Below are 24,762 nucleotides of genomic sequence, written 5' to 3'. Positions count from 1 at the left end.
GATGTTTAACATTTTCATCCTTGTGTTTTCTGCTTCATGGAATAAATTTATTTATTTATTTATTTTTAAAGATTTATTTTATTTATTATGTACACAGATGAGGGCGCCAGATCTCATTACAGATGGCTGTGAGCCACCATGCGGTTGCTGGGAATTGAACTCAGGACCTCTGGAAGAACAGATGGTGCTCTCAACCTCTGAGCCATCTCTCCAGCTCAATAATTTGTTTTTAAGAGGCTAATTTAGAGAAATGCCCGAGTCTAATGACTGTGGTGATGATCATGTTTACTCCTTGTCCTAGCAGGCGCGTTGCCTTTCTAATTTAGAATAATACTTGCAGACATTCTTGCTATTTAATGGCCATTGGCAAAACATCTAATACTAATTTTGGTTGACCCTGGCATGGGAGCTGGTTCTCATCTGTTAGCTCTAATTTTTCAGTTATTTGGCTCACTTGTCAGAGTTTCCTTCAGTGGATGGCGAAAATCTCATTTTGCTGAGCAAACCCAATTTGGTCTCTAAATAAGCAACAAAGAGTGAGCTGGCATCAGCTGGAGGTGAGGCTAGACGGTGAGAGTGTGGGGAGAAAGAAGGATTGGCTCTCGTTTCCTTACAGGAAACCAGGTTTGCTTGTCATAGCCATGCCTTTTTTTTTTTTTTAGTTTTCCGAGACAGGGTTTCTCTGTGTAGCTTTGCGCCTGTCCTGGAACTCACTTGGTAGCCCAGGCTGGCCTCGAACTCACAGAGATCCACCTGCCTCTGCCTCCCAAGTGCCGGGATTAAAGGCGTGCACCACCACCACCCGGCAACATAGCCATGTCTTGATTGTGCTACATTTCAAATTACTGAAAGCATAGATTCTTACCATTTTCTTTTAAAGATCCAAGGAAATGTGTTTCTAGTGTTTTTAGTAGTCAGTTTAGTTTTTTGAGGGCGGGGGGTGATTTCCAAGATTAGAGTTCCTTTATGTGCTTTGTGAGATTCCTTCTAAGTTCTTTGCCAGAGCAGGCTTCCTAGCGCAGTGTCTGACCATGGCAGTCTCGGCCATCAGTGACTGTCTCCAGGATGGAGTGAACGGTTTGCAGGTGTGTCATGACCTGGCTGTTTCATGTGGCCTCATCCTCCTATTCTCTTGTCCCTGTTACTCCCATGGTTCCGGAAGATGAAGCTCCTGTAGTTACCTGGCCTGGTGGCTTGGTCTTGGTTCATGCTCTTGTGTCTGGAACTCTTGTCCTCTTGCTTGTCCTTTGGGTCTCCTTTGGTGTTTACGGAGTGTCTGCCCTCTGCTTCCTCTCCAGATCTACATTGCCCTCCTGTCAACTCCTCGGCTCCCAGGACTACTCTCCCATCCCATTTGTGCCTCACTTCCTCTGTGCTATTCAGTCTGTGTCATTTAGAGCTGTGTCCCCAGGCCCCCAAGGCCCCACATGACAAGTAGTTGAGAGTGTACTTTCTAGGAGGCAGATACCCAGTGGAACTCTCCTTATGGATGACTGACCCTGTGGCAGAACATCCTGTTTCGTTCTTAGTAGAGAGACCCGCCCCCACTTCTTTTTAACTTTAGAAATAGAAACTGGAATTCTGATTTTCACAGTGATGATCAGGACACCATAGTCTGTTGGTAGATGTTGCAGTTCCCAAGTGCTTCTTGTGGATTATTCGTTACCTGCTTGGTATGTGGTCGTTACATGCTACTTGTAAGAAACTACAAAATAGGAATCGGTTTTGTCATTTTGTCATACTGGGTAGCATTGCTGAATGGCAGATTTTGTCTTCAAAGAGCCATTTCCGGTAAAGCCTGTTCTTTCCCTACACCTGCCGGCCTTCGTGGTTACTGTTACTCCCTTAAAAATTGGAGATTCGATTTTCAAGGCAAAGTAATTGAAAATGCTCCACAGCTGGGTAATGCAAATAGGAGGTGACCAGCTAATCAGATAACTAGGCCTGTTTTAAATTACTCTGCTTTATCTTGGACTTGGAGTGTTTGTGTTGGCAAGTACTCTTCTGAAAAAACCAAGCCAGAGCCTGCCGTTGTCACACACATAAACGTAAGAAGCAATTAGGGAGGCGCTGGCTGGGAGCACGTGGCTGGGAGAAGCACCACACAGGTCGTGAGGCTGGGAGGGTCCAGCCGGGAGTGAAGCCTTTGCACTTTTCACTCTTGGTCCTTGCTCATGGAACGTGTCTTTGTACCAGGAGGAAGCTGTCCTGCTGGGAGGACCCACTGCCTCTGGAAGGGGAGGAGGCACTTTGGTGCTAGCCTAGCTCTGCCCTAGGTGCCCTTCCTCCTTGTGTTGGGTACGGAGCACCTTCGAGCAGGCAGTACCCTGCTCCGAGAGCCAACTCCAACACATTTGTCCTCTGCTTCAGGGGAGAAGACTGGAGTTAGGGGAAACCCGTTGTGTGGGTCCCTGCACATTTGCACTGTTTCACCTTGACACGAGCGTGATTCTTTTGAACTCAAGCCTGTTGCCAGAGGCCACCTCTTTCTCTCTGAGTTTTAAATTGTTAAAAAATTGTTCATATATGTGTGTGTGCTGTGTTCACATGGATGTGCATGGAGGCCAGAAGAGGGTATCAGATCCCCCGGAGTTACCGGCAGCTGTGAGCTTCGTGATGTGGGTCCTAGGAACTGTTCTCGGTCCTCTGCAAGAGCAAGCATTCTTAGCTGAGCCACCTCTGCAGCTTCCTCAGAGCGCCATCTTCAGTTCTTGGCCTGTCTCTCTTCCACTCCCTTCAGGTTGGTGGTTAGGCCTGGGTCTGTCAATTCCTAGTCCTCAGGGTGTTCTTTAGTCAGAACCATTCTGAGTCCACACTTGTCTCCTCATCGTCAGCTTGCCGGGAGGACGTCCCATAGTTGTCTGGCAGCTGCCTTTCCTGGTATACTGACCAGATGCAAGGCCAGATGAGTGTTTGATTCCTTCCATTAATCCACAATGATCAGCCTACAGCTCACAGCCAAGGAGAACAGTTTGTTCGAGAATTACTTCTGACTAAAGTACAGAGAGAAAAACCTGGAGTGTTTCATGTCTTTTTTCATTAGAGATTGGACCTGACTTTTACCTGTGTTGCTTATCCCAAACTCAAGGCCTGACAGAGTGCCATCTAGGATGGAAGGAGTAGAGTAGGGTCCCTCCCTCCTGCCTCCGATTTCCCGTCCAACAACTTAGAGCAGCATACCGTTGTAAATGTAAATGAACACGGAGGGCCCAGGTCATGTGCTTGTCCTGCCCAGGTCAGTCCCACCTGAACTACAGCGGGAGTGGTGGGATTGTTCCCCAAAGTACTAGGAGTTGGTGGTCTGAATTTGAAGTTGCAGGTTGATGGGCTATGGGTGAATGTAGGCCAGCAAGACATTTTGTCTGTTTTTCCACAGTGTTTAAAAAAGAGGGAGAGTACAAATTTTCAGGTTTCATCTTTTAAAAACTCTAAATTTCTTGGCTTCTCTTAGAGACCCAAAAGATGAAGACAAAACAAACAAAAAACCGAAACAACCCCAAACCAAGACCCAACAACCAGAGGAAAACAGGCCCAGATCCTATGTGGTGTGCTAACTGGCTAGTGAGGACAGGGGTCCCTCCCTTGGGAGGGCCGCTTCTCAGCCTCCTTTGCTCTCCGACCCTGTCTGGCCCTGTCACAGTGCCCTCGGCTAAGCAGGCAGTTTCCCATGTATTAGTTTGACTGTGACTTCAGGTTCTGCTTAAGTCCTGGCTGCAAGTTTATGTTGAGATTCACTATTCTTACATAATTTCATTAAGAAAAGTAATTGTGCCGGGCGGTGGCGCACGCCTTTCATCCCAGCACTCGGGAGGCAGCGGCAGGTGGATCTCTGTGAGTTCAAGGCCAGCCTGGTCTATAGAGTGAGATCCAGGACAGGCTCCAAAGCTATACAGAGAAACGCTGTCTCAAAACAAAAAACAAAAAACAAACAAACAAAAAAACAAAAAAAAAACCCCACCCCAAAACAAAACAAAAACAAAAGAAAATTAATTGTGTGGGATTGTAAAAATAATCATTTTATCACTATAAAATGTGTATCCGAGCTATGTGACATCTCAGGATTGAGGAGGCTGAGGCAGGGGCAGGCTAGCTATGAGTTTGAGGCAAGCCTGGGCTCCAGAGTGAGGCCCTGTGGCAGCTCCCCCCCCATCAACCACCCCCCATTTGTGTTCTCCTATAGGGAAGAGCAACTTGTAACTAGCTAGAGAGCCGCACTCTGGAGACTGCTGGTCAATCACATTTTGATACTGCAAAATGATGTTGCAGGGGCCGTGTATGGTGCCCAGTGGGCACTGCATGCATCTTTTTCGTTCTTTTTTAAAGTGGTACGTTATGCAGATTTAGTGGATAAGTGGAGGAGGGAGTTATAGAGAATGCAGTGTGATTATCGAGAGAAAGGGAGTGTCTGCTGCCTTTGAGCACTGCCTTGGGGAGAGAGAAGTCTGTTGGCAGGAGAAGGAGGTGTCAGAGTTCAAGGAGAAAGAATGAACTTCTAAGACAAAAATGCACGGCATTCACTGGGGAAGAGGTGCAGACTAGGCAGGGTCCCTGCACTGGTGTCCTCCCTGCTCTAGGAAGCTGCTTCACTCTGACCCCCCACACCCATCTTCCAGATTCGGAAACAGCCCCAGCTGATGGAGTTTGCCGTGACAACTCACCCGCCACCCACCATGCTCCTGCTTCTTAGGGAGCTGTGGGGTTGGGAGTGGGAGGCTGCAGGGGGAGCGTTCCTCGCTGTGTCCGTCCTCCTGGCCAGGCTTACTCTTTGTTTTGTCTCCTTTGCAGAGGTTGGAAACGCCGAGTCTTGGACTCAGTGTAGTCAGAAAGAGAATATGTTTTTGTAGAGTCATGTTTTTTGGTCAAATAGATACTGTTAGGCTATGATTTGATATTCTGAGCTTTGAATTTTACTTTAATGTGGGCTATCTGTAGAGAATCTTTTACTAGCTTTGGTATTTCTGTAAGGCTAATAACAGTATTGGAGCCTATCCTGGAACTCACTCTGTAGACCAGGCTGGCCTCGAACTCACAGAGATCCGCCTGCCTCTGCCTCCTGAGTGCTGGGATTAAAGGCATGTGTCACCACCGCCTAGCTTCTTTTTAAACCTTTTTAAGAGAGAGAGAGTGTGTGTATGTGTGTGTGTGTGTGTGTGTGCGCGCGCGCGCGTGTGAGTCTCTTTCCACATTGTTTTTAAGGCAGGGTTGTTCAACTAGGAGCCCATGGATCCTAACTGCTTAGTTACAGTACCACCTTGCTCCAAGGATCCTGGCTCCACCTCTGAGTGTTGGGATTACAGTGGCTTGTCCTTTACTTGGTTCTGGGGATCTGAACTCTGGTCAACACGCTTGTATGTCAAATGCTTTACCAGCTTCAACCACCTCCCCAGCCCCTCATTTCTAATTTTAGTGATTTGCGTCTTCAGAACTGTCCTTTTGTTTGGTGTTTTTCTGTCTTCTGCCTGATCTTTGTTATTACCTTCTGTCTACATGCTTTGGGATTAGCTTGCTCTTTTTTTTTTTTTTTTTTTTTTGATGTTTAGGATAGAAGATGAAGTTATTGATGGGTGTTTTTTCTTTCTCAGCATAGGCATCTAGAGCCATAAATTTTCCTCTGCGCATCTTCCGCCATGTCTGTAAGTTCTGGAATGTCTGTCTCGCCTCATCTCAAGGTGCTTTTAGTTTTCCTGTGATTCCTCGTTGACTCATGGCTGCTCAGGAGTGTGTTTAACTTCCACATGTTTGTGATTCCCTTAGTCCGTTCACTGCATGACTGCAGGCCTTGGAGATTTGCTGGGCTTGGGTAGTGAGGCACCGTTTAGTACAGCCTGGAGAATGGATGTACACTCTGAGAAGGGTGCATATTCTGCTCCTTGGTTGGGGTATCCTTTAGGTGTCTTTCCGTCAGTCAGTTGACAGCATTACTCACGTCTTCCGTTTCTGTCTACTGTGTAGTGTTCTGTCCATTATTGCAAGCTAGGCCTGAAGCCTCCGCACATCATTGCTACATTGCCTATTTCTGTTGCTAGTACTGTTGGCTTCCGCCTTGTGTAATTTGGGAATTTGTTGTAGGCACACACATTTATAACTGTTACATCTTCTTGATGGAATGAACAGTTTATCACAAAAGTGATCCCCCCCACCACCATTAACATTTTTTTCTGGAGGACTATTTTGTCTGATTAGCGTAGCTACCCTAGCTGTCTTGGTTACTAATCATTCCCTCTAGACCCTTTTCCTTTCTACCTATTAGTGTGCTCAGATCTAAAGTGTGTCTCCTGTAGATGACTTCTTAGTTGGATAGTTTTTCTTCTTTTTGTTAGTTTCTGCCCTTGGTTGGAGAATTTAGTTCCCTTATACTTAATCACTGATAATATAGGTTTATATCAATCATTTTTTACGTCACATCTTTTCTTCAATTTTATGGTCACTGTTTGTTATTCACCACCTCATGCAGCTGTGAAATTGATCAGTTATCTCAAGTTGTTTTTGGGAATTTTTCCTGAACAAGCTGGGAGTTGGATGAGATGCAGGTGGGCTCTCCAGCCTTCATCAGTGAGGCAGATTTGAGAACAAAGCTTTAAGGAAGCTCCAAACCCAGTGGGCTCCCTCTGGTGGCTGCCAGACCAGTTCTGACGGGGTTTCCAGCATGTTGGTTTTCAGGGATGCTACAGAGTTGGAGGAGAGGGAGGGGATAGGCACGGCCAGGTTACAGTGCCACGAAGCTGGCTGTTATCATCGAGATCCAGCCATTTCTTTCGAGTGAGTGTGCTTTGTATTGTGTGTGTGCACTCGGTAGCTCGGAGAGCGCTAGAATAGCTGGTTCTCTCTCCTGGCTGCTTGTGGCGGATTTTCAGATGTTCTTGCCACTTTTCTTCTTCTTTCTTTTCTTTTGTTTTCCTTTGCTGTTGTCAATCTCTGGAGTAGTATTAAGCCTGAAGAGAGATTAAGTTTTACCTCTGTCTCACATGGTTAATATCTGTCTGTGTCCCTGAATTATGATAGGGATGGAGGCAATGCATTTACCCACTGATAAACTGACTGAAAATAACCTATGTGTCACCATTTAATGGGAGGGTACAAGGTGACGATGATGTAAAAGTAAGAATGTCAGCAAGGTTGGACCCCGGCTGGCTTTATCTATGGAGGGAGGTAGTAGATGCTTTCAATCCTCTTGGGAATGAGGGATTCCTGGAGCGAGGGCTTGAGTGCATATGGAAGTCCCAGGAAGATTAAGTTGTGAGGAGGGAGGCAGAGGATCGGGGACCAGTCTTTCAGCAGTGGGTGTGAGCCGTGACACCAGGAGATAAGTCGAACATTGAAGGGGAGTCGGAGAAGCCAGCTACTCCTCCTCTGAAACATTAAGGGGAGCTCGAACAGAGGTCTGTGGAAATCTCTGGGAGCTCAATGGGACATTCTCACAGAGGGCCTGGAGTTGCTTTGATCAGCAGGGCTCACAGCTGGAAAGACCACACACACACACACACACACACACACACACACACACACACACACGCACACACGCACACACGCACACGGCAAGGGCCAGCTGGGCTCTCCGTGCTGCCCTGGGGCTTGTTTGGCACTGCATTTGCCCATGACCTTGTTGGCATCCGAGGCTGTTCCCCAGTAGCCAATTCTAACATGGAAACGGAAGCAAAGGGGGCCTTAGGGAACCCCATTGCTGGGTTAAGCACGTCGACAGGACGTCAGTGCCCAAGTAAGGGTTCAGCCCTTTGACTTGGGGGTTTGGTTATCTGGAAGACAGCAAACTACTAGCAGATGCTTTGTGGATGATCTTACCCAGTTAAAGGAGAGTTCAGACATAGGGAAGCTTCCAACCATTTCTTTATTGGAGTTTAGAGCATGTAAGAATAAGCATTTATTTCACAAGCCTTGTATCTTAATGACTTGGTGTTGTGACCACAGAACCCAACAGAAGCAACTTGAGGGAGGGAAAATGGACTTTCATTTGATTTCAGAGGGATCTGGTGGAGGCATAACAGAGCCTGAGGCTGTGTGGGGTGTGGCTTGGTGCAGTGTGGGGTGTGGCAGAGGCAGAAGTGCTTCACCAGGAAGCGGAATGATGCCCACATCAGGTGGGTATCCCTGATAGTTTTTTTTTTTGTTTGTCTCCCAGTAGTAGGTATTTCCACCGATGCAATAAGTCACACTAAAAAGTAAAGGTTTAATGTGAGCAAAGCATTCCCGGTGACTCTCTGGAAAGGGAGCAGGAGAGAAATCACACGGCCATTCTAAAGGGGGCGCTTTAAATACCCTGTGGGGCACAGGACGATGACGTGCCCTAAGGTGGGTCCTTGCTATGGTAAGCTTTTGGGCGGAGTCTTGGGCCGCCACCTTGGAACTAGGCCTTTGCTGGTTTCTCTGAGAGGGCGGGCCTTGCGGGAGGCAGGAATGGGGCTTTGTCAGCTGGGGCAAGCTGTTCCAGGTGAACAGTCCCCTTCAAAGGCCTGTTGGTAAAGGTTCCAAGATAGTGCTTATAGCCGGGACAAGTGTTAAAAACAAGAGCTCATATGCAACATTTTAGATTAAAACCATAACTACTTGTTTTAGGTAATAGTAAATTCCTTGGGGGTAAATTATGAAGAAACTTTTTATAAGTTGAGCATAATAAGCTATGGTGTAAAGCAGTTGATTTTTCAGTTGGTTTTTAGTTGATATTGACACAATTTCTCATAATAATCCATGGCATACAGCAGTTGATTTTCAGTTGGTTTTTGGTTGACATTGACACAATTTCTTATCTTGGTTTCGTGAATTCTATCAGTATATTATCATCAGGGCCGGTGACTGATGAGGTCTGATGGGCTGGTGAGACAATCAAAGCCTGAAGTTCATGTCATTCTCAGGCAGGCTAGGACAAGTGTACTTTCACTGTGCTCTGATCTGACAGTATGTAGCCATCAGATAGATAGAGAGAAGGACAGGGCTTCAGAAAAGAGATCGTGTCCTGGACAGTAGCTATAATCAGTACCACTCTATATTATTTATAATAATTCATGGTGCTTTCCAGGACCTGTGCAGGTTCTTAGTTTAAATAGAGGGGTTAACTGTACTCTACACATTTTTAGCACCTCTGAAGTTTAGACAGAGCACTCTGTGGCCTTTGTAGACATGCAGTGCTACCGGGTTTATTTCTTTAAATGGAAAGGTGAAGCCGCAGGGACCATTGCTTTGCTGTCTTTGCTGGAGTCACACCCCTGAGGGGTTCTGCTGGCTACTCAGTATATCTAGCTTGCTGTCTGTTCAGGAACTAGAGAAGTAATCTCTAGTGGGTTCGGATACTTACTAGCCTTACTCTGGAATGGACTGACTCCTACAAGTTCTTTAAGTTCCAAAGGATTAGCATTAACCAAAAACTAAGTCTGAAAGAGGAGATATTGCCAGGCTACAAATACCTAGTAATGGCTACGTTTACTTCTTAACAGCTGAACAGAATAAAAGAATTTTGCTAGGAGGTGGTGGTGCACACATTTAATCCCAGCACTCAGGAGGCTGAGGCAGGTAGATCTCTGTGAGTTCGAGGCCAGGTTGGTCTACAGAGTGAGTTCCAGGACAGGCTCCAAAGCTACATAGAGAAACCCTGTCTCGAAAAACCAAAGGGGGAGGGGTGGGAAAGAAGAAAAGAATTTTGTTATGCACTTGGTACATTATCACATGGTCCTTTCTAAGTGATAATTGTCCTCCTTTATGGTGTTTAAGAGACTGTGTTTGAAGATAATTCAGGGATAGGACCTGGGTGAGAGATAGCATCCTGAGTAGAAACTCAGATACTTTTTCAAGGGTTACGTAGAGCTTTGGTTGTGACCGGTCAGCCACCACTTAGAACCCATGTTGGTCCAGCTGCTCGAGCATGACTTTGGCTGGCTGTGCCTGCTGCCAGTCGCCTTGCCCGTTTTGCTTCCTGTGTACTTGGCAGGTCTCTGTGGCCTTGGGTCTCACCATCTCCGTTGTAATCCGAGAGCTCTGACAGCAGAAGTCCTCCCCAGCTTTCCCCCATGACACGGCACATTTGTAACAGTCCTTTTCAAGGATGCTGCTTCTCCCATGTGCACTGTGTTTCTCAAAGCCAAGATGAAGGGAGCAACCCTTAGGTCCTCTGGATGACGAAGTTGGGGTGGGTGAGCAGGTTGCAAACAATAAATCAGCAAATCTCTCCACTCGGAATGTTGGATTCCTTCACATTACAGGAGGAATTTCTGGTATCTCAACTTTGCTTAGCTTTTGGCCACATTTGAGTCCAAGTTTAGTCATGTAGTGGAGCACATTATTTAGAACCATCCCCAGCTGTTTGAATTAGCATTGTGAATCAGAACTCTTCTAGGGGCTCAGCCTGATTTCAGTTATGATCCCAAGGTTTTCTCTGTATAAATTAAAATCGTTCAGTGCCTTCTGAATGTGAATTTATGTCTAGATGCTGTGACCAATAGAATGGTGGAGGTGTCCGTCAAAGTATCTTAAGGTGAAATAGGATCAATCTTGAATAGAGAGAACTGTTGCCTCTGCTCGAATAGGGCTCAAATGAAGTTGGGGGATTTCTGTTCTTTGATGAATCCAAAAGGTCTTGAGTCTGGTCTTTCATGATCATTGGCCTCTTCTGCTCCTGCTGGTGATGGAGTAACTGGCTTTTGGATTTCTCAGCAGTTACAGTCAGGTGGTGATGAAATGGGTGCTTCATGGGCTTGGGGCACTCACGCCACAGAAGTGCTGCATACTAGGAGAGCTGGAGAGCACCTGGAGTGTTTTCCTCAGCTCATGAATTAGCTGAGGGGACAGTTCGACTGCTTACATGGCAGCCCAGGCCTCCCACCTAGCATCCAGGAGAAGCTCCCAGCTTTGAAAGGCACTCAGTGTTATTTTTGCCCACCCAGAGCACTTGCTAAAGATTAAAAAAAATGATATGTAGTTAAAAGTCCATTGAGAAAATAAAAATAATAGAGTAAACCATATTTGATTAGACTTTTACACAGAACTAATGAGCCTCAGTCTGCCCTCCCAGTGCATCAGTAGTCTTGCAGGAGGCATCAGCCGGACAGTGACAAGGACGGCAGGCCCTCTGATGTCATCAGAAATTCCCTGGTTCTCCACCTTGAGCATGAGAACATCCAGGGTTATTTTCTTTCCCTCCACTGTCTAGTGAATTTGGAAGCAGCTGACCTACCTCTTGCTAGTGTTCCTTCATAGTGTCTGCGCTTGTAGGTGATTTAGTCTGAGGCACCAAGGTGGCAATCCCAGAATTCTTTCTTCGCCAGGCGTCATGGAGGTCATAGATTTCCAGGGAGACAGTGCCTACAATCACATCTATTCCAAGTGACTATGATGTTTATTGCAGACCACAGACTCCAATATAACAGGGTATAACAGAAAGGAATTTTAAGTGAGTCAGCTTTGGAATTTCTGGAATGGTGTGGCACAAAGTTTAATTGCCGTCCTGTCAAGAGAAATGCTTTGAACTACACTATAAGCTTATTTCACCAAAGCCACTATCATTCCAAGTTTTGGTTAAATGTTTGTCTTTATGGGTCACAGAATTTTGGTCAGATACGTTATTAACCAATATATTATTTGTGAATAGAGGACTTATATTCTAAAACATTGAATTATAAAAGTTCATGTTTGTTTTGGCTTTCAGGGACTTAGAATTATTTTCCCTTGGAAACTGTTTAATAAATTTTGATTCCATGTCCAGAGTAGGCTTGACAGTCTATAAATTACCTGTACTATATCACAAATGCAAAAGTGCCAGCATCCTAAGACACTTTCAGAAGTGCATCCCTTGTTTAAAAGAGTTCACAAAATTAGACAGCTTAGTAATTACAGATACGTTTAACTTAAATTAAATCTAATATACAGACTTTGAGCTTGCCGATTTATTCGAAACAGGATGGCAGACATGGGTGAGGTAAGTTGAGGATATGTAGTAGTAATAAGCACAGAATTAGGTTGCATGATCAGTTGGCCTTGCATTATGGACATGAATCTTTAAGTTCCGGAACTAATGGGCTGACTGTCTGGAACCACATGTGCCTGCCTGGTGTTGGTGTTACCAATCAGGCCGGATACCTTTTGCTCCACCTGGACAGAAGTCACGGGTAAACAAGGAGAACTTGGTTAAGTGATGGTCTTCAGCAGCTGTTGAGCGTTTACCAGCAGTGATCAGGTAGACAGGTGTGAGCAGCAGCAGGTGTACCTGCTAGAGCTATGGCTCCAGGTGAAGCCTCAAGGACCAGGCCCCCCGGCTCTGCAGCTCTTGTCTAGGCCTAGGGAGTCAGGATTCCTTAACCGTTGGCAGTTCCAACTCCAGGCCTTGGAGCTTACCATTAGGACTCCGAGACCTTTGGTTCTAAAGAACTGCCAGCTTTTTGGAGCCCGTCCAGTGACCAGTGCCCACTCTCTCTGCCTCCTTAGAACCGGGCTTCTACCTCAGTTCTCTGTCCTTTTTTTTTTTTAAAGATTTATTTATTGTGTATACAATGTTCTGTCTGCATGAATGCCTGCAGGCCAGAGGAGGGCACCAGATCTCATTACAGATGGTTGTGAGCCACCATGTGGTTGCTGGGAATTGAACTCAGGACCTCTGAGCCATCTCTCCAGCCCCCAGTTCTCTGTCCTTTCTACTTAGTGTGTTGTCTCCTTTGGGACTGCCCTGTGCCTGCTCTTCGACAACTTAAATACAGAACACTTACAAACCAATAATGCTGTGGGTGAGGGGAGGTAAGGACACTTCTCTAACAGCAGCAGTGGGGCCAAGCAAAGCAGGGAACGTCGTGGACTGGTGGAATGACCCTCCTGACAGGCAGGAGGCTCCCCAGTGCCTGGGGATCCCGGGGCCTTAGAGCAGGCCCTCCTCTCCTGGTTCCTTTTCACTGGGGCCATATTTGTTTTCCCTCGGGCCTTTCTCAGGCAGCCTGTGCTCTTGAGTCATGAAATGAGCAAATAATTGAGAATACACAGACTATGAGATAAAAGTTGTGCATGTGCTAAAAATAGTGGTTAGTCACAATTAAGTGATTTTGCTGTTTTTTGTTGTTGTTCCCAGGCAGAAGAGATCCTTCGGCGAGAACTGGAGAAGAAGGAAACGCCAAGCTTGTATTGCTTGCTTGGAGATGTCCTGCAAGACCACTCCTGCTATGACAAGGCCTGGGAGCTGTCGCGACACCGCAGTGCGCGTGCCCAGCGCTCCAAAGCCCTCCTCCATCTTCGGAACAAGGAGTTTCGGGAATGTGTGGAGTGCTTTGAGCGCTCAGTGAAGATTAATCCCATGCAGGTCAGACCTCAGAAAATCTCTGCTACTTGGCTTGGGGTTTTCTTCCAGTAAATACAGTAACATGTAGAGTGGATTATTGGTCATTTATGGAGAAAATGTCTAGATTTATACACATACAAATACATCAGAACATTTAAAATCTATTTTCTGTATGTGTGTGTGCAGGTGCATGTGTCTGTGGGCACATGTGGAGGACAGAGGCCGACTTCAGGTGTCAGGAGCTGTTGAGCTTTGTTTTGAGATGGGGTCTCTCATTGATCCAGAGCTCACTAAATAGTCTGTATTGACTGCCACTGAGCCTGGGGATCCTGCTGTCTGTGTTTTCCCAGTGTGCTGCTACTTGGAGTTTTTTACATGCGTTCTGGGAGTCAAACTCAGGCCCTTGTGCTTGAACACTTTACTGACGAAGCCATCTCTCCTGCCCCACACGAACAACTTTATAACTTTATAAATGTGCAGGAGAGGTCCTGTGTCTAAGGGGAAGTTCCGTTCTTACACGTGATGATACTCAGTTGGTGGAGTGGTTTTTGAGAGACTGCCTCTTCTCTCTCCGTTACACTTTCTATTTGCTCTCATTTCTCCGGTCATGGCACCTGCACACGTGCACTGACTTGAATACTCATCTGCTGAAGCCCTGGGTTGCGCCCATCCCTTGCCTGTTCCAAAGGAAGCTGCAGTGAAAAGAACGTGCCCAACCCCCAGACTCAGGAATGGCTTTACACTTCGACTAGGGAGGCCGCCGACCTTTTGGCTCCTCAGTCACACTAGACAGAGAAGAACTGTGCCACACATTAAATCCACAAGCAATAATGAAAGTTCATGAGAACAAGTTTGTACAGTTTGTGTGACATTTGCTACTACAGAGAAGCAAAACGGCCCCCACATAGTGATCCTAACCATGCAGTGCCTCCAGAGGGTCTTTTAAGGTCATCGAACAGGCCCCGTTTGTGATCACTAGTAAAGAAAATGAACATATCTAAGTAACAAACTGTTGATTAAAAAAAATCATAAATGTAATATAGAGTTATAAAAGTAACAGAACTAGTGGGTCATTTGATAATGCATTTGGAAACCGAGTGAGCGCATCAGTGTCTGGTTTGATGGAAACAGTTCTGGTTCTCAGGAGGCTCTCAAATGCTTACAGGTTGTCTGGTTCCGATTTTATGCTCGGTGTGCTTTGTTGAAAATAGTGGCTCAACGGTTAGGAACACTTTGCCCTTGCCGAGGACTGGAGTTTGGTCCTAGCAACCATTGAGAACTCTAGTTCCAGGGGAACCGACATCCTCCTCTGACCTGCTCGGGCACCAGGCACACACATGGTGCACTTACATACAGGCAGGCCAAACATGTATACACTCACAATAAATAAATCTAAAAAAAATTGTAAAGTAGTTACCCACAAATCTAGGTGCTGCCAATAATTCATGATGTTTATCTCTTTAAAGATAGGACCTGAAAAAAGTCTGGGAAAGCATGTGATCACAGTTTTTTTCTTTAAATTGAATGTTAGATTGCAGGTTTATGCATTCCATTCCTAAGTTGGCAGGTAACATAGATTTGTGTCACTGAAAATGGAGTCATGAATATACCAAAATACTGTTTTCATGGAAATCCTGAAATCTGTTTTTAAATTCTGTGTCAAATTGAGAAGCAAGGCCGCATATTTTGTTCATAAGACAGTATTTAGCCATTGTGTCAAGATGTGTGAAATTGTTTGCCTTAATCTGAGTTTGCCATATTTGCAGCTTGAAACATTGGGTTTTACCTCAAAGAAACACATTTAGCTCATTTAAGTGAGTGGTGAAAGCCACTAAAAATGCTGTCTATAAGTTCGATTTTGTTGTCAAGTTCTGGCATAACTTTTGTTTTGATAACTACAAGCAATGTGATGACGTGTTGAGAATCATAAAGTCTTTTTAATATTTGACTTTGACTTAGCCATCTTATTCCTGAAAAGTAGTGATGTTGCCTAGACCTTTCTTTCCTTTGTTTCTTTTGCTAAAAAGAGCCTGGATGGACAGTTTTAAGGAATTCCTGTAATTGATGATGATTTAATCTCTTGTCCCTTATAAAATTCACAGTCTTGATAACAATTTGTATGATGTTACCCATTTTTTTGTTTTGTTTTGTTTTTGGATTTTTGAGACAGGGCTTCTCTGTGTAGCTCTGGCTATCCTGGAACTTGCTCTGTAGACCAGGCTGGCCTCAAACTCAGAGATGCACCTGGCCTCTGCCTCCTGAGTGCTGGGATTAAAGGCATGCACCACCAGAGCCTGGCAGATGTTGCCCATTTTTAATGCTTTTGGCCATACGTTTTCTTGATGTACTCTGCAGTGAAGCTTCATTGAATGTGAGTTTGGGGCAGTGATTGCATCGTCTAATATTAATTTTATGAGACCTTGATTTTTGCCTACCATCTCCAGGGCACCCCAAGTAATTAACCAGATATGCTGACAGTAGACAAAGAAAATCACTTTAACATAACTTTTTACTGCTTTGTATACATGTATTTAACCGTGCCTCTTAATGGCACTAAGAAGCCATCTCCTCAGTGACACCATACATCAGCAAGTGGAGCCATGTCATCCACCCAAAGAAGAAGAGCATATATACTTTGTGTGATGATGCAGTGCAACTTGGAGAGTTACAGAGTTCACACTCAAGAACCATGGAATCAAGTTCCAAAGACATCATCAAAAAATCTCATAATGTATTTGGGCAGTGGTGGCACATGTCTTTAATCCCAGCACTAGGGAGGCAGAGGCAGTCTGTGAGTTTGAGGCCAGCCTGGTCTACAGAGTGAGTTCCAGGAAAGGTGCAAAGCTACAGAGAGAAACCCTATCTTGAAAAACAAATAAAACAAAACAAATCTCATAATGTTTTAAGTAAGTGCATGATATTTGCATCAGGCTGTATTTATAGCCATCCTGGAGTCCATACAGCTCATGGGCTGCTGGTTGGATAACTCTGGTTTAAAACTGGCTATTGATGCTTACAATAACACTACTATAGCCAGGTGTCTCTCTGGGCAGCCTGCTGGTATTAAAATCCAGATGATCTGACTGTGGAGCCAACACTTTTTTTTTTTTTTTCTCTCACTAGCTGAGGTTAAAAAGTACATATGTAACATGTAATTTGCCATCTCTGACTATGCAGTTCATTAATATGGAGTAGGTTTGTACTACTGGGCAACCGGTATCCACAACCTTTCATTTTGTGAGACTGGAACTCTTAAGTCCATTGGCAAGGCCCCATTTTTCCCTTCCCTTCAAGCTCTAGAGCCACCATTTGCTCTCCTTCTTATGGATTCTGCTATTCTACATACTTCATAGGAGCAGAATCATACAGCATTTGGCTCTTTTTTCTCATGTGTATGGGTGTTTGGTTTGCATGTGTGTAAGTACATTACATGTGTACTTACACATTACATGTGTAAGTACATTACATGGAGGCCAGAAGACAGTTTTGGATTCCCGAGAACTGAGATTATAGACATTTGTGAGCCACCCTGTGAGTACTGGGAAGTCCTGCTCGTCCCCAGGAGCAGCCAGTGCTCTTAACTTCTGAGCATCTTTTCAGCCATCAGTGTTTGTCTTTGATGACGGGCTTATTTCACTTAGTATAGTGTCCTCAACGTTCATCCATGCTACAGTGAGATGAGACCCTCTTCCTTTTGAGACTGAAGACATTCCATTGTGCCGCATTCTGTTTGCCTGCTCATTGGCTGGAGACTCAGACTTCTCCCACCTCTTGCCTGTTATGGATAGTGCTGAAATGATACAAAAATGGATGTGCGAAAAAGGTAGACCTGGTAGTCTTTCACACTGAAAACAAACAAAAAACAAAACCGGATAATGCTTTTTTAAAAATAGCTTTTGAAGAATTAGGTTTCATTATGGTATTTTTTAAACAAAATTTAAGGGGTGTGTATGTATGTGTGCATGCACGTGTGTTGACAGTTTGAGCTAACTGCTTGCTTTCACTATTCTGAATACTGCATACAATTAGTATCCACCAAGCTTGGAGAATAGGATGCATTCACATACCGTGGACCTACTAAAGTTAGTGGGATTACTTGGTAGCAAAAATGCTTAATGTATAACTTTGGAGTTGGTTTTTGTTGGCAGTTGTACCAACTTAGCGATTCTAACTGCATGTGATTATGTAATTGCTGGAGATAATTTTGGTTTTCATAATGGGGAAGTGAGGGTATGTGCTATTTGGCTTTTGAAAGGGAGAGATACCAGAATTGCTGGGGAAAAAATACTCATAATGTATAGCGTAGCTATCTTTGCTGATTTTTCTGGTCTAGCATGTCAGTAGCACTCTGGTTGAAAAGTTGTACTCTCATTTAAATCACTCCTTCAGAGGTTGTAAAGTAAACAGTAGTATTTTAAAATTTTTACTTTTCTAGAAAACTGCACTAAATCCTGCTGGGTGTAGTGGCCTCTGCCCAAAGTTTACCTAGCCGCAGACGCCATACGAGCCAGGAAAATGAATTTTGTATCTTAGCTTGCTGTAGCCGCGGTTACCGAGTGCCAGGTACCTCGGGAGTGCCAGGTACCTCGGATCTATGAATTGAGCTCTCAGATGCCCAGTCTGTTGTCAGCACGCCAGCACCATCATTTCCCTCCTGCCTCAGTGGCCCTTCCTTCTCAGTCCCCTTGGCAGGCCCACTGCTGTGCCTTCACATAGCCCCATAGCTTTAAATACCGGCTGCAGCTGATAACTCCCCAAATTTCCCTTCCTTCCTGACTTCTCGGGACTCCAGACTCCCACATCTAGTTGCGTTCTCACTCTCCACATTCATTACTGTAACTATTTCCAACTCCTGGGCTGTTCTCCTCCCTAGTCCCCGTGCCCCACCCACCTCCGTCTCTGTTCTTGGTGATGTCAGCCCCACACAGCTCTGGATGACTTGGGGAAGGTGCAAGGGAAGCTTGACAGGCTCGATGGCCCTACAGTTTGGAACTAATCACTAAAGCAAAGGAAGGACAGTTGCTCAAGCAGACCCACAGTGCAGACAGCTCTCATGGGAGGAGGCTGCTTTGCAGCCTGCCATCTGTCTTCAGTTCAGGCAGACTGAAAGCAAACGCCACACGCCGTGGACATTTGGTGCTCTGGTTGTGTAGAACTGCTACAAGCTGTAACTCAAACACCGCAGACTTGGTGACTTGTGACCCAAGGATGGATGTCCCTGAAGAAAGAGCTGTCATTGCACCGTGCTGTCTCCTTTAAGTGTCACAAGAAAGAGAAGTTAGAATTAAAACAAACAAACAAAAAAAAACAACAAAAAAAAACCAAATCACCATTTTCAGATCTGCCTAATATGAAATACAGGTAAACAGAGAGAAGCATCTGCAGAGCATTGGTATAAAAATGGCACTGTTTGGCTTCATGTCAGGGATGGGCTGCAAAGCTAAGGTGCTGTTTATGGTGTGTTTCTTGGAGAGCCAGAACACCCATGGTTAACATTGGTGCTTTTGAGACTCCTAGCTACCATCCACTCATACCTGCCTGTTTCTTTTCCCACAAGACTCGAGAAACTAGTCAGATTTAAGCCTGGACTTTGGGGACTTGAGGTACTAAAAGCTGAAGAAAGTAGGGGAGAGACCTAACCAAATCTCCAAGGCAGGGTTTGCTGGCATAGAGACTGATTTAAAACTTGTGTTCTTGTGTCTGTTGTTTGCCATTCTTCCCATTGTCCTGATTTTATGCAAACAATAAAAATGAGTTGCTTCGATGTCAAACCAGTATGTGTCACATGGAAAAGGGAAAATCTTCCTTCCTGTCAAGTGTCCCAATCCAGCTCCACACGTGTTTTTCCTTTTCTTTATTCTGTTCCTCTCTATTGAAAAGCTTTTCTCCTTAACTCTCTGCCTTAGTTAACTGATTGTTTTTGTAAGGTCATGTGATGTTACTGGACTTAGAAAGTCAGATAATCATGATAGTGGAGAGAGAAGTAGTCACCTTGCTGGATGGGTGGGGGAAGCATAGCTGTTGAATGGATGATGGGAAATATAAGATGGTTTAGAGAGGAGCTGGCTTCTCAGGTGGGCGAAGAGCTTGAGGAAAAGCATGGATTCAAGAGTTCATGTGGCTGTCACAGTATATGCTTGCTATTTTGGAGGCTCTACCAAGAGGGAGTGTAATTCTTTAAGGATTACAATTGTTTTAATTCCTTAATTAAAATCTTGAAGAGTTTAATTGCATTTTGGGATAAGGGAGCTAAGGGGAGTGAGGGGAGGGAAACGGACCAGCTCACCACTGCCTGTAACTCCAGCTCCAGCAGATCAGTGCCCTCTTCTGGCCGCCAGCAGCACCTGCACTCACATGCACACATCTATACTCAGACACACACAGAACCAAAAATATAATTCTTTAAAAAAAGGCTATATCCAAATGCAATTTGCAGCTGTGGGAGGGTTTGTAGTTGAAAGTTTTCTCCAGCCGTGCCCTGTCCTGTGGTCCGGCAGCTGCTTATAAAATAATCACTCAGAGGCTTAATATTATTTACAAACTGTATGGTCTATGGCAGGCCTCTTGCTAGCTAGCTCTTATATCTCAAATTAACCCGTTTCTATTAATCTATGTTTGCCATGTGTTCTGTGAGTTACTGGTCTGCTGGCATGTTGTCCATAGGGCGGCAGGCTGGTGTCTCTTTAGACTCTGCCTTTTTCTTTCCTGTCTCACTCCTTGGGCTTCCCGCCTGCCTCTAAGCTGCCTTGCCATAAGCCAGAGGAGCTTATTTATTAACCAGTGGGAACAACATATATTCACAATGTACAAAAAGACATCTCCCAGCAAGGTTTGAATTTTTTGTCATTATCTAACACTTCACTTTATGTAGAACAAATGAAAATGAGCAAAATTACTTTTAGTAGATTAATTTTTCTTGTGTGTGTATGTAATTTCTTATGTATATAGTTTTTCAGTGTGGATATGAAAAACAAGGTCACACATTTAATGAACTAGCACTTTTAGTGATAGGTCATTGATTAATTTCTTATAATAGTCTTGTTTTGCTGTATTAATGAATTCTGGATAGAAATATCTAACATTTCTAAATGCTATTATAAATTCATGTAAGCTATATACAAACATTGAAGATAAAGTTACTTGTTTTAGAGTACACAAATTACACCAAATAAAATGCAATTTTGATTTATGTATTTCCCATTAAGTAGCTTCTGTGTTATTAATAGTAGCAGTGGTGGTAATATTTTCAGATACTTTCTCACTTTGCAGCCCAAGATGGCCCAGACTCAGTCCTCGTGCCTTAGCCTCTTGTATACCTGACAATACTGTTAGTTTTGAATATGGGTTTTTTTATACACTGATTGTTAAATCGCCTGACAAGATAAAACCAATAGTTGGTCAGTAGTTAATAGATAGGCTTTTAAAAATCATATATTTACATCATTTTAGTGTTCTTGGTCTTTTTGAAAGGTTTATTGTTGGAATAGAACATTGTGTGGTTGCCTGACCTAATAGTACGGAGTGCCTGCCGTGTGCCAGATGCAAATGTGGGATGCAAGTAGCCTGTGCCAGCCTATGAGCAGAGAGCAGAGTTTGTGCTGGAAAATGATAGAGGGAGAATCCATTAGAATTATCTAACTTTATGGATAGGGGACTCTATTGTGATTTTGTGTAAATGACCAATATGTCACAAAGGGTATTGTTTAAATGAAGAGTGAATGTCACAGGTGAGTGTCAGTGACTTTAGCAGTAAGTATGAGCAGGAATAGGTTGAAGTTTGTTACAAAGGAAAGTTTTCTGAGTTTATTCTTGGGTTGGCAGGGTTGAGGGAAGCCTTGGAATCAATGTGGACACCTGGTGTGTGTGTGTGTGTGTGTGTGTGTGTGTGTGTGTGTGTGTGTGTGTGTGTGTGTGTGAGAGAGAGGGGGGGGGGGGGGGGGGGCTGGGGATTGGACCCAGATGCTGGCACATGCTGAGTATACATTAGACCACTGAGCTACATACACCTCCAGACCCAGATATCTCTTAGATTATCTATAGGAAGTCCAGGAAGGGAAAAGTACCTTTTTGCAGGACAGGTGATGTAGTTCTGGATGTTGAATATAAGGTGATTTAAGCAAAGATAGCTCATAGTCCCCTAGAGCTAAGAGCCTGAGTGAAAGCCCCTGTGAGCCAGAGTGGAACATGCAGATGGTGTTCTTTGGATGTGAGTTGGAACCACACTAGTAGATGAATTCCTTAGAGAACATGGTACTCGTTGAGGTTATTAGGCAGAGTCTTGTACTCTGGGCATCGCTAGCAATTGGAGGGATGTAGAAAAAAGGATGCTGTGGAATACAATCACACAGAACACACTGGGGTCGACGCAGCAGACTTGGCTGGAGGGGAAGGAGCCAGGGGAGAGGGGTCATGGAACTGAAAAGAGGGATAGTGTCAGGGAGTGAGGCCAAATGCCACAAGATTCATAGGAGGTCAAGAAGAGGTCACTGTGACCTTCAGAAACACTCTGGAGACGGAGGAGTGAGTTGTGGGTCAGACAACAGATTAGCGTCAACAAAGTGCTTACTTACAGGCACACCCAGGAGATGAGGCTTAAATGTACCGCTGAACTTGGAGCAGAAGGGTTAAGTAAAGCTTTTGAGGCACTGGGGGTCTTTAGTTGGTTGTGGGCAGAAATGAAACTCTCCAGTGGACAAAGGTGGGGTGAAGCCAGTGGCAAGGCAAAGGAGAGAAGCCAGTCACTAGGAGACAGTGGACCGAGGAGAGATGAAATATTAGCTCTGAAATAGGGAATAGCGCTTTCTTGAGACTGGAGGAACATAGTTCCTGTTTGATAAGCCCTGCTGACCTAAGCTAGTATGCAAATGTGGATGGATTCCTTTTAGACCATTGAGTGGGATTGAGAGATGCCAAAGATTATGTTAAGATGCAGACTTGCACCCCTTTGGCTTATGTGTCTCAAATGGAGGGAGAAGAGGTGTGGGTCTAACCAGCGTTAGAGTAAATGGGCAATGTGCTTTTGCTGCCTAGAGGTAAATGAGGCTGTGATGGTTAGAAAAGTCCTCAAGGAGAAGTAAGTATTGATATGAACCTAAAGAGCGTGTTAGATTTGGACAGAAGTGAAAACTGGGAACACGTGTTCTGGGACCGAGAGCCTGTATATGCAAATACAGTCATTCAGAAAACAAAGATTCTTGGTAACTATAGAGTTTGACTTTATTTTATTCTGCCGTACTAGTAATATAGCAACTAGTATTGCATATGACCAGGTTCCAGGTACTGTCTTGTAAGCGCCCTGAGTGTCCTTAGCCAGCAGCACAATCACCAAGGTTCTTAGGATGAGGAAACAATTGAACCAGCTCCTGGAGTTCATGAGGACTAGAGCTGGCACTCAGCCTGTCCATTGAGTCCGGCTCCTGAGCTCTTCTTCTCTGAGGAGATCATGGCAGGACACAATGCCGTGTTGGCCAAGGCCAAGTTCTAGAGAGCCCTGAATACCTTAAGCTGTCAGCTTACAAGGTTTTTTCCCTTTAATGAAGGGTCACTGGGCTCTTGTTACAAGCAAAATGAAGTTGTAAGATTGATTTTCGGGAACCACTCAACACCTGATAACCCCATGAGTCTCTAGAGACCTCCCTGCCAACCAGGCCTTCATAGCCCAGTCTCTGGGATTTCATCATCCCAAGGCCTGTGCACGTCCTTCATTGATAGGGGCAGATGTTGTCTGTTATTTTAGAGGTTTTTGTTTTCTTTTGAGACAGAGTCTTGCTACATAGCCTAGGTTGGCTTTGAATTTGTCTCTCCCCCCCCCCCCCCCACTCTCTAATACTGGGTTTATGGGCATGTGCCACTATGCCTGGCTCTTTAGTTTTTGAAAGGATAAAATATCTTTATTTGAAATGCAGTTGGATAGTTTCTGTTATAAAGTTGTATTAGTTGTGGTAGAAGATCCAAGGAGGATGGTACTTACAGTACAGTGGGCAGACAGGATGGACATGTGTGGATAATATGTACAGAAAACAAAAGATTCTTTTCCTTTCTCGTATTGGTAAGCAATAGAAAACAAAAAACAAAACAAAACAAAAAAAAACTGCTGTAAAACTGCCAAGAGACACAAGCCCTGTCTTAACATCTTGGCTGTAACTGTAACTAAGTTTAGTGGGGAGGACAAAGCTTTGCTGCTTGAGATCTACTTCTGAACCTCAAGGAGCAAGGCCTGTGCAGGCCAGTCTATTCTTTAGCTTTTATACGATGGCTATTCTGCTTTGTATATGACTCCACTTCTGGGAAAAGCAGCCAGGCTATGTACGGGGCTAGCACAGTTCTGGTCCATAATCAGCTCTCAGTAATAACCGTGAGTAATGGTAGCAAATTACTGTTGCCCTCACAGGAAGATAAACCTACTAGGAGAGTCGCAGGTGCACATGACTCAAACAGACTGTAAGTTTTTCAGAAAGAGTAGGCAAATAACAGACCAGCTGTAACCAGATCCAAACAACGTGAAGAGAAACCGCATTAAGCAGCCCATAGCCTACGGTAAAAGAAAATGGAGGAAACTATCCCTTTTGGGCAAAGCTTGTGCACCTTCAGTGAGGAGAATCTGAGATGGCGGTGCACAGATGTAAGAACCGAGCATAAAGCACCTCTTAGGGAAAAAGCTGCTACCAAACAGGGATTGCGGTGACCTGGGATTTGGCCCAGGACACTTCCTGTTTGATGACCTACATCGTCATTTGTTTGCATTTGTGCCGTGGGACAGAGCTAGGGAAGCAGGAGGCAGAGCATGGAGAATGGGGTATGCTTTTAAGGCTAGATTGTGTTACCTTTAGCACACGTAACACAGATGCAGACCCATTGGTACCAAAGGGACTTAGAAAAGTGTGAGCCTTGATTATTGATTTGAGGAAACCCCCGAGGGAAAAGGAAATCTGAGAGAAGCAAATCAGAAAATTGTGGAATGTAAGCAGGTGGCACCATGTTTCCTTCCTGTTGGAAGTTATCTTTTCCCTTAGACAGGTAATTTCACCCATCCTCTGGTGGCACTCTGTGTTGGCCCCGGTGGCCAATTTCCATCTCAGGTTCGGAGTCTGTGACGCACTGTAGGTGACTCCTCATCACACGCTCTGCTACTCCAGGAACTAGGGACCGTGACGCTTTGAACAAACGGTTTCTCTAGGCCCTGTTTTTCTCTGGGCTTCTTGTGAATTAATGTCTAAGGCCTCTAATTGAATGAACTCCCTTTTTAGCTCTTCAAACCTGCTGATTCTGAATACTGTTTTTATGACCAGTGTATTTATCCCACCACTAGATGGCACCAGTGTACCTATGAACTCTGTCACTTCTGGGGAGTCTCAGAGCTTTTGGATTTTAGTTTGTTTATCCCCCCCCCCACACACACACCTTAACACCCAAAGACTCAGAGGTTCAGTATTATGGTAAAGCCACAGAGGTGCTCAGAACTTCCTAAATCAGCCATTTTCTCACTTCTGTTGTGCTCT

At 44.7% G+C, this 24,762-nt stretch overlaps 1 protein-coding gene across 6 annotated transcripts in view; it reads left to right on the top strand.

The window, feature by feature from the left end:
* The window catches only part of Ttc27 (tetratricopeptide repeat domain 27), a 166,145-nt gene that overhangs the window by 64,290 nt on the left and 77,093 nt on the right, over positions 1–24,762 (top strand). For all 6 annotated transcript variants that reach the window (XM_036171384.1, XM_036171383.1, XM_036171387.1 and 3 more), the window contains one exon: positions 13,058–13,285. In XM_036171384.1, the coding sequence (XP_036027277.1) occupies positions 13,058–13,285 (228 nt within the window). The remainder of the gene's footprint in view (positions 1–13,057; positions 13,286–24,762) is intronic.

Source organism: Onychomys torridus, chromosome 21, assembly GCF_903995425.1.
Source record: "Onychomys torridus chromosome 21, mOncTor1.1, whole genome shotgun sequence".
Lineage (NCBI taxonomy): Eukaryota > Metazoa > Chordata > Mammalia > Rodentia > Cricetidae > Onychomys > Onychomys torridus.
This window is presented reverse-complemented; position numbering and strand designations above follow the sequence as displayed.